We start from the raw sequence: 16,243 nt of genomic DNA on the forward strand, positions 1-16,243 counted from the left end.
CTGTGGGGCCTCGGGGCCTGCGTCCGGCCGGGGCCTTTGCTGCGAGGGGCGCGGCGTCCTCTGCCCGCGCGGTGAAGGGCTCCTGCTTCCGGTTTTTCAGTTAATTTCTGGGGAATTGGTGATTTTTCTCAGCTTTATTGAAAGATTTTTTTCGCAGCTTTTCCCTGGGAAGCATTTAGCCAGGCTGAAAAGTGGCGATGTGAGATAAGAAATCTGCCCCGTGTTCAAAACAGAGAGATGTCTGTTTCCAGGCAATCAGCTACTGCTACTAGCGTTGAATAAATTGTAGCTAAGTACTACAACCTCTTGAAATGACAATACAACTGACGTTTTGTTGGTACTTTTTACAGGGGACACCGCAAAAGGATGTTACAATAAAACCCGATGCCCCAAGCACGTTACTTTCGGAGAAACATGCAGACTATATTGCTTCATATGGAACAAAGAAAGATGATTATGTAGGTATCGGTTTGTTTCAGTACAGCTGTGGTTTTATTAACAGTAATAATAACTCTTGTTTACTTGCCCAGAGTTAAGGGTTAGATGCATGCTCACAAGCTAATTGTTTCTTGCCCTGCAATCCAAAGTATAAAAGAAAGACGTCTTTGTTAATTTCCCTAGGTCTGTGATGAGTTTTGGCATGTATTACCTGAGTATAAATTTGAAGATTATCAGTTTAGCTCTAGAATTACTCTGAGACCTGGGAAATGAACTACTTGTTGCTTCTTCATCCACTAGAATGCACAAGGAGCGTAGCTGCATTTACGCATTGCTGTTTTGATGGGACAACAGACTGAATCTCACCACAGCACTGCTTCGTGCTTACTAGCTTTGATAAACACTTCAACTAGCATTGGTTTTGTAGTTGTAGGTTATCAGATGTAGCCCACAACAATAGGATTCCAGTTCCAGCAGGTGAAACGTCAATAACTGCTTATGTCTGAAGAAAAGAAAAGTTGCAGTTATCTTTACTGTCCGCAAAAGAACTCTGAGCACTATTGCTTATGATTGTTGTTCTTGTGCTTAAAAAGTACTGCATGTAGAAAATAATGTTTATGGGTAGTGTACGTGATGTAATCAATGTAAGAGAATTCAATATGGGATTGTGCTTCCTAGTGCAGCTTTAGATTGTGGCAGTTTTGGCACTTGGAAGTAAGTTTCATTAAATGTTAGACTTGTTATTTTTGAGACTAGTTGGGGTGGTAATTTGAGTGGTAGTTTGGATGCCAGGATAATAACTGATGATCTGAAGTGAACTGGTGCCTAAGGTGATGTAATCAATGTAAGAGAATTCAGTATGGGATTGTGCTTCCTAGTGCAGCTTTAGATTGTGGCAGTTTTGGCACTTGGAAGTAAGTTTCATTAAATGTTAGACTTGTTATTTTTGAGACTAGTTGGGGTGGTAATTTGAGTGGTAGTTTGGATGCCAGGATAATAACTGATGATCTGAAGTGAACTGGTGCCTAACTACTTGTATGTGTTTAATTTGATGTTGAGCTTGATACTTCTGAACTAGAAAATACGGGGGAGGAAGGGATCTACATATACATCTAGTATATGTAGATATATGCATGTGCATGTGCCAGTATGTACGCGTGTGTAATATACACACATGCACGATGTACAGAGTATTTGTGAGTGGCTGATATATAGGAAGTTGTTAATAGGATGGAAGATGGTTGACATATTACAAACTGTAAATGTTAACGAATGTATTTTCATTGCTCTGTATTGATGATGTGCTTATCTGATTAAGAACTAAAATAATGCACTACTTAGGAATACTGTATGTCGGAGTATTTGAGGATGAGTGGTGTTTACTGGGGGCTGACGGCAATGGATCTCATGGGGCAGCTGCACCGAATGAACAAAGAAGAAATTCTGGCATTCATCAAATCGTGTCAACATGAATGTGGTGGAATAAGTGCCAGCATAGGTCATGATCCTCATCTTCTGTATACCCTCAGTGCTGTCCAGGTAAATATAACAGGGTAATTTTAGACAAAAACATTTGTGGTTAATGATTTGGTTGATTGCAGATTTACAAACCAGGTACTGTTGGATGCTGACGGCAAAAACTATTTCAGTACCTTATTAAAAAAAAAAATGCCTAATGGACAAAACTTTAGGATTTAGCTGTATCATTTCCTAAAAAATTGTCAGATTTGGGAATGTTGTGCTTTTAATGATTATTTAATAGTGACTGCATTCTTGATAAATTTTGTAACAGTTGTTTTGAAATACTTCTTAGATACAGTTTTTACTGGAGTTTTTTGTAGATAATTTTGGATTTTATAAATTCTTCTTAGTGTACATTGAGGTAAAAGATATGTATGACCAGAATAAGAGTAAAGTTTTTGATTTTATTTTTTAATGTATATACTACTATGTAGTATGATTGCTATATATTATAACACATTAATAAAAAATTGTTTATATAAACTATATTTATGTAGTATGTATAATTATGTGTAGTGTGTTTACACTTTAGTACTGTACGAAAGAAACATTGTGGTAGCCAGTTCTTGTTGTGTTCCTCAAATCTGCTTTTTTGTGTTATGTAGTATGTATAATTATGTGTAGTGTGTTTACACTTTAGTACTGTACGAAAGAAACATTGTGGTAGCCAGTTCTTGTTGTGTTCCTCAAATCTGCTTTTTTGTGTTCCTCAAATCTGCTTTTTTGTGTATAACTTAAAAATGATACCAGTCTGTTGGGCATTTATTTATTTGGTGTGTATTCTTCCCCTGAGGAAAAAGTAATTCTCAATCTTATTTTTTCACTATAACTATTTCCATTATAATTTTTCACTGTCTCTTGTATCCTTTTTTTGTTTTGTTTTGTTCTCCTTCTCACGCAAACGGTCGTGGAAAAAAAAAAAATTACCAAAAAGGCTCAAATGTTTCTGAACTATTGCTTGATTGCTTGCATAATGTATTTCTAGTCCAATCTTATGGAAGAAATATTCAAATGGTGTTACAAATAAATAAGATAGCGTCCTGTTTTAGGAAGGAAGTGTGTTGGATTTAGGGTGTTGGATTTGAAACCCTTAGGTAGGACAGAAGAATGCTGTTTTCTTGGGTCAGTGATGAGTGTTGGCATGTGTTATCTGCTCTAAAGTTGATATTTATCACCACTTTAGCTCTAGAATTACTCTGAGTACTCTGAGAACCAGGAAACTTAAATTTCTTTAGGCTGTGACGTTTGAGCTTTTCCAAACTCCCAATCAAACTCCTTTCACAAATTCTAATCCAGTATAAGGAGAAGGGGGTACAATTTGAGGTTGTTTACTGTTACGTATTAGGCATGTTAGCTCTTAAATAAATACTTCATGTTACTAGGAGATATTTTCATGTTACGTGAATGCAGCTGTAGATGTGTGAAGTTGAAAGGTGTTAGCAAGTGCTGATGTAAAATTTTTTGCGTAAACTTAACCAGCATGTCTTAATGAGCATGCATGTTCTTAGTGAACAAACACCGTTTAGTCCTATCTGCATATCTGGAATGTTTAAAGGGTCATCTCACATCTTCCTTTGATCACAATTAATAGTAATGCGTTCAGATTTGCTTTTTAAGGAGCATGCTATGATTATATATTTTCTGTTGGAGTTATAAATTCTTTTTTGCGTTTCCGTAAGACTTAAATTTTATCTAACAGTTGAAAGATTCCAGCTAACTCTAGGTGTTCAAAGTCATAGTTGTTGGTATTTTTTGGGATTGGCACTATGATAATGCTTAGTTTCAACTGTTCTTTCTATTATGCTATTTATAATAAATTCTTAATTACTTTCTTTACAGATTATGCAAGTTATGAGTAAAAACACGAAGCCAGCTGGGGCTCAGAAACAGTATTGTTGTTGTCATATGACATTGTGTTGTATGGGTTTACAACAGTTCAAATTAGTGCTAGCTCAGAAAACTTTGTATTCCCTACTATGACCTTTATTTTTCTTCCAGAATATATTGACTGTACAGTTTGTGTCTAATCATATTGTTCATACTTTTTTTAAATTATTGCAATTTGGTTCTTCTCATATTTAAAAATGGAATGTAAATAAAAATCTTACAATTCGAAACTAAGCATTGCTGACAGGCTTGGACTGTGAGTGGTGTTAGTAACTAGCTGCTTAACTTGCACATATCCAAGTAGCAGCAGTGCACAAACTACAAATTTGTAAGTCTAGGATGTCATTATCCCATTACAAAATCAACCATAATCAAATCTCTGTTCTACATAATGCTAACAAATAAACCTGATTATGCTTTTGAAAGGAGAGCTGGAATTGCCTATATTTTCATTTGAGAATTTCTTAAAGTTTTTAGACAGAGATAGATGAACTGCAGTGAATGAAATTTTATTTTAATAAACCTTACCAAATAGTATTCACAGTCAATTAAATAGTCTTTTATAAATCTAGGATTTTTTTTTTAAAGAAATTTTTAAAATTTTTGCCTCTCTCTGATTGTTACTGTGTCGTCTTTTTTTTTTCCCAGATTCTTATCTTATATGATAGTCTCCATGTTGTTGATGTAAATAAAATTGTTGAATATATACAGAACTTGCAAAAAGAAGATGGATCATTTGCTGGAGACAAATGGGGTAATTTTTAGATCTTTAAAATTTAGTGACTAGGTTGACGTATGTAAGTCTGTGAACTTAAGTTTCCTTGGAAGGTGTTTTTGCTTATGTATTGCGTGTCAACATTTTTATTTTCTGAGTTATGAAAAAGGAAGTTTTGTGAAGAGAAAATTTTGTTTCATTCCTTTCATAAATATTCTAAACTTCTGTTCCATTCTTGTATTAAAAATAAATTGTCCAGCTCTTAAAGAAGAAAACCTTTGGGTATTTGTAACTTGACAGTACTTTGATATACTAGATAAGACATTCCTTACGGAATAGTATATGCTTGCTATTTAATGGCAGTCAGTTCCAATCCTTATCCATTTCGGCTGTGAAAGGATCTTTCACTATGTGGGAATGAGAAAAACTGGTTTTGTAGTCATGAACTTCTGTTAATACTGATTTTGTTTCTGCACATAAATTCTTTATGAACAAAGATGGTATTTTTAAGCTGTAGCATAAATATTTAGTCACTCTAAAAATACTTGTCCCCCTGGAATGCTTAAATTTTAATAAAATCTATTGTGTATCACTCATGTTACTGTTCTGGTAAAATTCAACAATCAAGACCATGGCAGTATATGTATGCTACTGTAAAGGTAGCTGTTATGCTATGTGTTAAAATGGTTCATAGTTTGCTGCATCCTTTTTGTTAGAAGTATTGAAACAAACGTACTGAATGCACAATGGATTTATGTTATTTCTGAAAGGCAGTTACAGCGCAACTGAAGGAGTGTTGATACCTGATGTAGGACAGAACAGCATGTGTTTGTTTTATATGCTTCAGCTTGTGGATTTCTTAAGAAGAAAACTCTTGCATCAGTTTGACCAAAAAAATGACTGTTTGTGGCTGGGTTCAATTTTAAATTTTGACTTCAAGTATTAATTGCTCAGAGTTTGTGCTAGGAGAGTTGTATTGGTATGGACTTGCCGAGCAATCATTCTGCTATAAGTGTAGCATTTTGGTTTAGCTTCCAGGTATAATTATGCAAAAGAAAACTTGCAAGTTTCATCAGTCTTCCTCTAAAAACAAAAATGCCTTCTACTTCTGCCTGGATTTAAGGCAGATCAAGAGTTGTGTCTGAGTATTTTTGAGTCCACTGCTCTTCAATTATCTAGTAGACCACTACAGATACTCTCTGAAATTATATAGTTATTTATAAATTACCACTAGTTGAATTGATTTGGATATATATCTGACTATACACCAGTTCAAAATGAGTTGTTCATTTTTATGTGCAGTAAACATACAGATCAATTGAGTTGTAATGTACACTTTCTGATTTACTGAGGAAGTAATCCATGGGCTGGAAAAGGAAACAGTACAGGGGCAGGTTTTGGCTGATTTTTGTTGTTCAATGTAAAACCTAGTATTTTAACATTTTGTTCCATATTTTCAGTGGTGGTTTAAATGTATTTTTGTTGTTGTTAATAAAAATACTCTTATTTCCTTCCCTACCCCCCACATTCTAGGAGAAATAGATACAAGGTTCTCCTTCTGTGCTGCAGCAACTCTTGCACTTCTGGTAAGTCCTAAATCATTACTTGCACAAGTACAGAATCTTCTCTTTGGTACTGCTAAAGTTTCTGTAGTTAAGGAGCTTGGTAGAATATAAAGTGCATTAGTTGCTTTTCTGACTTGCAGGGAAAGCTGGATGCTATTGATGTGGGGAAAGCAGTAGAATTCGTTTTGTCCTGTATGAACTTTGATGGAGGATTTGGTTGTAGACCAGGTTCCGAATCACATGCAGGACAGGTGAGTTTTTCTTTATATGGAAATGTTTTAAATTAGCAAGTGTCACATACTGCCTATAAACGTTTCTTTACGACATCTATCGGTGATGTCAATTGATGTACCTTTCTTGTTTCCCAAATGCCTGATTCTAGTACCTTAGTTAAAAGAAGTGAACAAATAGGTAGATAAATCTGAGACGATGAGACTCTGGAGGTTATAATCTAGGCCAAAAAAAAAGATTATAGGGAACAACTTTTAGGACTGTATTTCAGTCTTCACATAGTGATGTCGGAATAGTTAGCATGAGGATTTTTAGAGAATTTGAAATGGGTATTAATGGAGACATTGGACAAGATCTATCACTGTGTCTGCCACAAATCATAATGAAACAGAGGTCAATTGTATAATATGTTTGATATTTATCAGCTGATGAACACAAAAAAAAATGAGACGTTAAACTTCTCAAGAAGCAAAAATGAGACGTGAAACTTCTCAAGGGGAGGCTTGCTTAACTTTTTGAGGAAAGTCAGTTTTAAGATGAGATGCCTAACTCGGGCATGGGAACATTGATAATGTTTTTTTGTAGGCACTAAAGAGTGTTTTCCTAGTGAAAGATGCGCAGTAAAATCTATTTGAGAAGCGAATGCAGTAATATAATTGGAACAAATTAAGGGATCTCTCAAGGAAGAGAATCTCAATGACTTCTTCCAGCAGAAAATTTACATAAAAACTACCTTTCCTATTTTTATTTTTTTCATGGAAGGGATTATTGCAGTTAACCTGAATTTATTAATAGAAATCAGCTTTTAATAAAATATTTTAATGCTGTTGCAATCCCCTTTTTATTTTGCATAATTATGGTGAGCAATGCCATAGCCAGGATTCACCTCAGCACATCAAAATACTAGAGTTATTTTGTTGAGAAAAAGTGCTGGGTTTTTTCTCCCTCCCCCCCTTTTTTTAAATCAGGAAAAAAAAAAATTAAATCTGGTACATGTACCTTATCTTACGAGTTTTATCTACAGTAGCATTGCCCATATGGTCTAAATGGCTGGACTGTGTTCTGGTGTTCAAGGAAGTCAGATTAAGTAGCTGAACCCACCCTGCAGCTGGCATTTCCTGGGAGGATTAGATGTGTTGTGCATATTCACGTACTCCTTAAAATGCTGTTAAGGGCAACTCCTTCACCTGCACAGTAGTTCAAACGTTTTCTGAGAATATCACATTTATTTTGCAGTATTCTTGGATAGGCACATCCCTGTTGATGTGTGCTTTTGTTGGGTTTTTTGTTGTCTTTTTGGCGGTGTGTTTTATTAGGAAAACGCAATTATGAGCAGGCTTCAGTTAATACTGTGGTTTCTTGCAGTTTGTGCTTGGCTACTTTCTTGGTGACTGCATGAAATGTGACTGGAGTATGCTGTTGCACTGTAAATGTTATTTCCCAGGAAAAAATAAACAGGGATTAATCGATGCCCATATATTACATGGCACATTGAAAGTAAGCCTGACATGACTAGATGTATGTGGGATTGCCAGGATAGTTAAATGATCAGGGCTAACCTGTTTCTGCTGGAGAATTCATTTGGTCTTTAGTTTGCTCTCCACAAGCCTTAGGGTAAGAGGCACATACAGGAACAAACCATAGGCTGGATGCAAAATTTTCATGAAGGCCATATCCAGCCTGCAGAAATCAGTTTGGGTACTCTGGCTTGAGAGTCTGTTTTTAAAATAAAACTGTATGGCTCTGCCTGATCTTCTAGGATCTTTTTCCAGACCTTGCATTAGTGTCTTATATTAGTAAAATCTTCCTGTTCTATAATTACACTGTGTAACTGGTACTTTTATACAAAAGCAACTGTAACGATAACATACTTTTCTAATGGAAAGGTAAAACTCAATTGAAATTAAAAGTTGAAATGTGTGCTTATTTTGTATTGTGTTTGCATGACTGTATTCCTGCTTTGAGATCTTCCTGCATTTAGTCTGCTAAACTATACTTAGTTTTTAAATACACAAAAAATTTATGTCTGTAATTTTAGATCTATTGTTGCACAGGATTTCTGGCTATAACAGACCAGTTGCATCAAATAAATGTTGACTTGCTGGGTTGGTGGCTTTGTGAACGTCAGTTACCTTCTGGAGGTCTCAATGGACGACCAGAGAAGGTATTAGGTGGCTTCTTTTGTTTGTTCAAACCTCAATAGAGATTATTTTTTCTAAAGGTGAAGTACTTCTGGAAAATGTCATGACTTCTATAAAATATTTAGCAAACTTTTCAAAGAAGTCAGGCCTTCAGTTTGATGCTTCATTTTGTTGCTAACACTTGTCATGCAGTCCTTAGCTATGCTTAGTTTGAGTCCTCAGTTTAGGAAGGTACAAATACTGAAGTATGTCTTGCTGACCACTTGAACCAGTATCCTGTTAAATCAGGGCTTGAATATTTTCTGACGTTGGGATTGATCTCTTCTGTAGGATTTGTACAAAAATTAGTGTTTTACTGGATGTAAATCCTGGGTGTAATAGTGTTCCACATCACACTAGGAAATTGTGTAACCTAGAATAATCTCCACTGGCAAATAGATAATCAACCAACAGATTTTTTTTTTTTCTAAAAAATGAAACTAGTTGATAAGAAGTTGTTCATACTTACTCCTGAAAAAGGCGCTATGTTTTTTTTAGCCTCTCCTATAGAAGGTGAAGGCTGTTTCAAAATCGCATTCTTGTAGTTTTGTTTCTTGAAGAAGGGAAGAGGTTTGAAAAAGAGACTTTCCCTTCCTGAAAAAGGGAAGTCCTCTGAAAAGAGACTGTATCCAGGAACTTTCTTCTCTTTTACCCCAAAGAAACTCTTTAAGTGTTGTTTCTCTGCAACAGTATTATGACAGCACACCTAGTAATTTGCACAATCACCAATAAAATTTGCAACGTCATGTTTAAAACAAAATCAAATTCTAATGTGCTTCTCTGCTTGCCAGTTACCTGATGTATGTTACTCATGGTGGGTGCTAGCATCTTTGAAGATGATTGGTAGGTTACACTGGATTGACAGAGAGAAACTGCGCTGCTTTATTTTGGCTTGCCAGGATGAGGAGACTGGAGGATTTGCTGACAGACCAGGAGATATGGTAAATAATCCTTTACTAAATAAAATACTTTTTCAGTTGAAATTTTCAATTAAGTGTAAGTTTTCTTGTTTGAGTGTAACTCAACTCGTGATCCAGGTGTAAGTGTTTTGCAGAGCCTTTGAAGGAAAGAATAGGGTAGAGTTGCTTTCGAAGGCTTACTTGGGGAGCACGTATTTTATATTGCACTCGCACTGTAGTATCCCCTACTGAAGTCAGTTGCCATTCCTTACAAAGTCTGGTTTCGTTCCCATAACACATACCAGACAAATCGTTTCTCACGAGACCACTTGGAAGATCTCTGTAAAAATACTGTGTTTGGTGGTGGGATGTGTGGGTTTTTTTGGGGTTTGTTTTGTTTTGTAAAATGATATGCAAGCTAGAGTCCCGCGCAGGTTAGGTAGTCTTCAACTCTCTTGGTGGTTTTGTCTGGTCTAAATGAGTCATAAGTTTTTATTAAGAACCCTTATATGCTAACTTTTGTTCTGTGCCAGCCCAGCCACTGAATAAATCCTCTCACTGGCATTTGTCTAGATGAAGGAGGAAGAAGCTTCTGTGGTAACATTATGAAGAGGCTGGTGGTATGGATTTTCTGCTTGGTTGAGAGAGCAATTATGGTTTAGCTGGTGTGTTCTCTCTGCTTTCAAGCAGAAATAATTGAGATTGTCCAGGTACAATGGCAAATAAAGTTTGTGTCTTTCAAGGGTGCTGGACAGATAAAATAAGTATTATGAGACCTCAGTGCAATTCCTATAGAACACTTGACCGCTTATTTGTCAGCGGTCAGGGGGAAGTCTTAGCTGTTTTTATTGCAGCTGACCGTGTCTTTTCCTTTCTCCACAAATGCATTAAAAACTGAAGTAGCTTTCTATTTCTTTGCAAGCTGATACATTATTCCCACTTGGGGGAGGGGGAGAAATCTCTTTACTCTGGTCTGTCATTTGGAAAGTGTTTTGGTGTTCTTAAAATAGGAAGGTTTTTGTATTTCTGAGGAGCTCACGGAAAGACTTTTTCCCTTTTCAGAATTCTCCAAGAAAAGCCTAACACTTGAAAGTCTAAATACTTTTCTGGCTTTGAGATTAAACTTGAGCTATTTCTGTCTTGCTGGAAGAGCAGCTTTGCAGTGCCTTTCCTCTATATCTAATGCAGGCACCTGTGGGAGAGTTTTTGCATATTGTTAGCGGTCATTTCATATTATTTTTACCTGTCATCCATTATTGAAGTGGGCACTGCCATAGAAATGTTGATGCCTACAGGTTTTTGCTTTGTTCCTCCAGAAACTCATTCCTAACAGACGCTGTTGTTTTTTGGTTGGGGGTTTTTTTGTAGTTCTTTGTTTGTTGGTTGGTTTGGGTTGGTTTGTTTGTTTTGGGGTTTTGGGGGGAGTGTGGTTTTGGGGGGGGTGGTTTTTTTGTTTGGGGGGTTGGGTTCTTTGGTTTTTTTTTTTTAATTAGTTCTAGGTTCTAGTCTTTTGATTTGATATTGTGATTGTGTTTCAGGTTTTGAACCACTTGACAGTAAGACAGCTGTCTTTTTTTAAGTTACAAGCAGCTAGTTCTCGATAACTTAATTTAGTAGCTGTGCTTATTAGCTCTTAGTTGTAGTTCAACAGGTTTTTCCTTTTTTTTATTTGCTTTAAAGAAAATTGCAGAAAGGAGCAGACAACATAGCAGTAGATATATCTTCTAGGAATCTGGGTTTCTCTGAACACACATACTGTTCATCAAGAGGTTGAATCTGTAACTTCATTTGCACATTTCCCATTGGGGACGGTCTCCCCTTCTGGGCCTGTTGATCAGTACAAGGAAATTCTGTCTTGCCATTCCTAAAGTGTACTGTTTATTATTACTATTTTGCTATGTACTTACTTATTTTACCCCTCCTCTAATGGCCACATACTCATTCTGGGAAGGAGCAAGCAAACATATATGTCTGAGCTTTGACCACACCTGTAATGTGGTTGCTGAACCATTGAGGAGCAAGACTTGCTATGCTAGTGTATTTTGAACCTTCTAGGCTGTGATCAATGGTTGGAGATCCTGTATATGGCTATAACATGGTAATTCAGCTTAGTTTACTGCAGTATAGAACCTTAGCGATAAAGTCAGAAGTTCCACTAACGCAAACAGGATGTACGCTGCACCAGACAGCACAAGTACTTTTGGATAGGATTTTGTAGAATGGCTAATTAACTCCACTGACAGGATGCTTAGGTCATGAGAATTTATAGTCTATTGCAGTTAATGTGGTGATACATGCTTTTAGGCAAGGTTCATACAATGAAGGAATATTTGGATACCAAATAACTGCTCCTGTCTCTTCTGGGTTTTTTCTTCCTTGTATTTTTTCCTTTTAGTTTTTTAGCACAGTAGGTTGCTGCTCCCCTCTCAAGATTTTACAGCACAGCTCATATTCAGAGACCATTAAAGAGCATTATAATGTTGCTGAAGAGCAAATGGGGAAATTATGGAAGTGGTACTTGTAGATGATCAAATTTACTTTTAATTTTTTTTTTAATCTTTGCTTCTGCTACCCCATGACATTGCGTGCTAATGGAGACATGTGAGTGCTTCCTTCCAGATTCGGAGTTGAAAATCTGCTTAGCAGCAGACAATTGACAAGCGTCTCTGAGTAAATCATAGTACTGTAAATGCATGCTGTGTAAATTGTCTTGCCTGTCAACACATTAGCACAAATGAAAGTTTGTTCAGTTGCATTGTCTCCTCCAGCCATGGAGATTTGCAGTTCTCTTGCTAGCAAACAAAAGATTCATTCCATACAAATGAAAAGCTGATTGACTTCTGGAAATGGACACAAACTTTCTTTCTTCTCCCAGGTGGATCCATTTCACACCTTATTTGGAATTGCTGGACTATCTTTATTAGGAGAAGAACAAATTAAGGCCGTCAATCCTGTCTTTTGTATGCCAGAAGATGTCCTTCGAAGAATAAATGTACAGCCTGAGCTTGTGAGCTAAGCCTCGTAGAGACAAAAGGTTGATATGCCCAGTTGCTTTGGTTTTACTGGTTTAAGTCATCTCATCTCTGAAACTGTTAGCATATTCTTCTTTGAGATGTGTTTACGTTATGAAAGTAAAGCAGTAGCTTTACTGTGGGCTTTGTCACTTTGTAAACTGTATCAGAACAGGCTGGTTCTAATCATCTGAGTGAAACGTTCTTTGGTTGTATATAAGAGATGTAGAAACATTTCTAATCTGTATCTAAATAATATGGACCTTTGCATTTTTTTTTTTGGATATTCAAGTCAAAGCAATTGTGTGAATCCTTAATTTCTGTATTCCTGTGATATCAACCATGCTAGCATTTGTCTTACACAAGCATGTTTTGATGATGGATCACACAAAGCACTTTAAAAGAATATGGAAAAAAAACCCCAACAAACAAAACCCTACTTAAGCCATGCACTTAATGCGACACACGTGTATTTAATTCTTCCTGTTCATGTTTGCCATCACTTTTATATACTGCGAAACAAGTTTTTTCTTCTGATAGTAATTGATACCAGTGAAAACAAAAATTATGATTCCATTAAGTATATAAATGTCTTCCATTATTGATGAGTCCCTTAGACAAAATTTCGCTGATATTTGAAATAGAGCATACCTTGAGTATGTATAGTGAAACTTGCTAACATTAAGCGCTCTAGAGAAGGTCTCTATAGGACAGTGACTTGTGACTGAATACAGAGTTGATCCTAAATTCGTTGCTGGGTTGAAATCCTGCTTTCATAGCTTTTAAGACAATAATTGCCAACACTTGATTATGGTGTAATTGAGAATAAAACTAGCTGTGGAAAACACTTGCTCTCTGAAGGATTAAGCCGTTTTTGTCTTCACAGAAACCTTAAAATTGCCTTTTAATTTACATTCCACACACCCTGGCTGAGACTGAATCATATTCCAGTTGAAATATACAGTAAAAGGTAATCATGAAGGGGGAGGAAGTCTTTGATAATCTCTGTACTTATGCTTAAGGAAGGTCTAAAGTTGTTTCAAACACAGTTTTAAAAGCCAGCTGGTTAGTTTTATCCAGCCTCTTCGTGTTAGTAGAGAGTCAGATGGACAAAGTAACTTTTTGGTAGACCTTTACTTGTAGAGAATTTCAAAGAGAGAATGTGTATTTGAATGCTCAAATATTCCTAATGAATTTTTTAAGCCTTCTCTACAGGCTTTTAGATAAAAAAAAATAGGGTAAAAACCCACTTCTTTTTAGCTGTCCAGTTGCCTGATGAATTCTTTGGTCAAAGCCTGGAATTAATTTATTTTTCAAGGTTTGGAAAAAAGTTACAGTAGGCTTTGTGTTGAGTGCGAGGGAATGAGAGCACTGATCAGGTTTTATCTAACTGTAAAGTTTATTTTTAAATTTTCTGTTAAATTTTTCTCATTCCAGGTTATCTTTGCAAGTGCCACTTCTTTTCATCTAAGGAAACACTGTTCAGTACTTAGGAAATTGTCATTTTTTCCATGTTGTATAGACAAAATAGAATCCTCTTCAGAATTTCTAGTCTAGTGTAGATTGAGACACCCTGGGAATTAATATGTGGGTGGTACTGCATGACAGTGGAGAACATTTCACTCTAGGTTGAAACCATATTAATATTATTGGAGTTTTTCTCTGAAGAAGGTCTGGTCAACTTCACTTCCGAAGTCTGCTGTGATTTGTAAAGATCTTGTAAGATTCTAGGTTAAAAAAGGAGTATGTGCACAAATTAAAAACTTCTTAAGAATATTCTTCCATTCTTTACATCAGTTTTTTAAAATACTGTATTTGTAGAAAGAGTCATCACAACTTTTCTTATGCAGACAAAATCACATTTTCTGTTAAATGTACTGTGAAAAAAATTAGTTGCACAGGGTGTCTATGTCAAGACTTATCTCATTTTGGTGCAGAATACATTGTTACCATCTACCTCTATTTTGTTAATAGTACTGATAATGTTTTTTTCTGAGCTTATGTAGTTAGAAACTTTGCAGTAATTAATCTACTGTTCTCAGTCTTCAGTTACAGGTCCTTTATTAAAGGCTTTCAGAGATTTGTACTTTGATAACTTTTTTTTCCTCATGGAAATCTTTATATGGAAAGATCCTGACATTATCTTAGTACTTGATCTTAAGTACTGTAGTGTAGCTCACATTCCCAGCAATAAATTTGGCAAGATGCTGTATGAGAATTTGTGAAAGAATAATGAATAATTCAGGTACACAGAATTGTGTGTCTGTAGATATGTATATTAAAAGAAAATTGGGGGGAGGGAGGGGAATCAACAGCCATTCTATTACCTTCTAAGAACATGGTCAAGTCCAGAGGTATGTGCTTTGTTCCAAAGGTGCTTCCTTTCAGTTTTGTTGAGACAGCTTGGTGAGGCAAATTCAGCCTTTTGATTTGTGACCATAAAGGAAGGTGGAAGATGGACATTCCTTTTGTTTCTGCTTCTCTTGCCATACACTTGGATTTCTGTCAGAGAAGAGGAGAAGGTCTAACACCAGCTTCAGGAGTCTGAATGCATATGGAAAGTTCAAGGTAGGACTTGAAATTCAGGACAGTGGCGGTAACTGGAATCCGCAGCTGCTGTCTTCCATCCTTTGCTCTGCAGTGAAACTGAACTCTGATGCTTGAATTTTTAACGCTGTCTGACTGATGATGCTCAGTGCTGAGAGAGCACATGCCTGTTCTGAACTAGGAGGCTGGGGGCAATGCCTTTCAGATGTCAGCTGAGGAGCTGCAACCGATAGAATTTCTATTGTGAAGCTGAATAGCCATCAAAGTACAACTGTCCACAAAGAGTTGTGGCCTAGTAAAGGCTGGCTTCAGGTTGGAGGTTTTTTTAATGCAGGTGTATTAAGTTCCAGAGACAAAGTGTTGACTAGTCAAAATGTTAATTGAAACAGTTTTAGTGGGGTATATTACATGCTAATAAACAAAGCAGTGTTACAGTGTTCTAAAACATGCATAGAAGCACATTAAGACAATTCTAGATGTAAACAAGCTTTATGGTTTTTATTGGGATCTTCTGGTATCCAAACTCTGGAGCAGGGGGAAAACATCTGTGAAGCTCCTACTAAAAGAGTCTCTGAATGTTGAAGAACGGATGTGGAACAAATTATGTTTAAATGCTTTACTCCTGTTTTAAAGAGCATAGCAGACCATTTCTTTGCGTTCCTGTGTCACCGTTTTATTGTCTGTAATTGCATATTTATAATGAAACTTGTTGCGTGCCCAGCAACTGTATTTACTATTGTATCATTTATAGCCGTACTAGTACCTGCAGCTTTACCATTTTTTTTTTTCTTGAACGACAGAACCCCATCTCGGCACGGGGTGGGAGGGGTGGAGATGCGGCCCTCTGCCGCCGTCTCGGCACGGGGCGGCAGCGAGCGGCGCAGGGGCCGCTTGCCGCCATCTCGGCAGGAGGCGGCGGTCTCCCGGGGGTAAGTGCTGAGCGGTCGCAGTGTAAGACTTGTGCGCATGCGCGGGCGGGCCGCGGTCGCCGCCATTTTGAGAGGAGGCGGTGCTGGCGGGGTGGCCCTTTTTTAGCCTGGGCGGGGAGGCCATGTTGAAAGAAAGCAGTAAGGCGAACGCGTGTGGGCGGGCGGCCGCCTCAGCCGCCTCAGAGTCCTATACGGGCCGCGGCTCTTCCACGTCAGGGTGGAGCGGGCGGGCGGAGCGGACGCCCCGCTATACCCTTGGGCTGCTGCAGACGCCGCGCAGCACGGCGGACAGCGCCGGCGGCTTTTCCAGCGGCGGGGTG

General features: G+C 37.2%; 2 protein-coding genes across 2 annotated transcripts in view; both read left to right on the plus strand.

Moving 5' to 3' along the window:
* RABGGTB (Rab geranylgeranyltransferase beta subunit) overlaps window positions 1–13,307 on the plus strand; it is a 15,804-nt gene extending 2,497 nt beyond the window's left edge. Inside the window, exons 2-9 of the mRNA XM_019473661.1 lie at window positions 351–458; window positions 1,780–1,977; window positions 4,495–4,600; window positions 6,095–6,147; window positions 6,267–6,377; window positions 8,396–8,521; window positions 9,329–9,478; window positions 12,312–13,307. Coding sequence (XP_019329206.1) covers window positions 351–458; window positions 1,780–1,977; window positions 4,495–4,600; window positions 6,095–6,147; window positions 6,267–6,377; window positions 8,396–8,521; window positions 9,329–9,478; window positions 12,312–12,452 — 993 coding nt within the window. The 3' untranslated portion in view covers window positions 12,453–13,307. The remainder of the gene's footprint in view (window positions 1–350; window positions 459–1,779; window positions 1,978–4,494; window positions 4,601–6,094; window positions 6,148–6,266; window positions 6,378–8,395; window positions 8,522–9,328; window positions 9,479–12,311) is intronic.
* A 2,738-nt stretch (window positions 13,308–16,045) lies between these two features.
* The window catches only part of MSH4 (mutS homolog 4), a 35,302-nt gene continuing 35,104 nt past the window's right edge, over window positions 16,046–16,243 (plus strand). Inside the window, exon 1 of the mRNA XM_009285310.2 lies at window positions 16,046–16,243. This exon is cut by the window's right edge and continues 79 nt beyond it. Within this exon, the coding sequence (XP_009283585.1) occupies window positions 16,046–16,243 (198 nt within the window).

The sequence above is a fragment of the Aptenodytes forsteri genome, unplaced genomic scaffold, assembly GCF_000699145.1.
Source record: "Aptenodytes forsteri isolate BGI_AS27 unplaced genomic scaffold, ASM69914v1 Scaffold104, whole genome shotgun sequence".
NCBI classification, from domain to species: Eukaryota; Metazoa; Chordata; class Aves; order Sphenisciformes; family Spheniscidae; genus Aptenodytes; species Aptenodytes forsteri.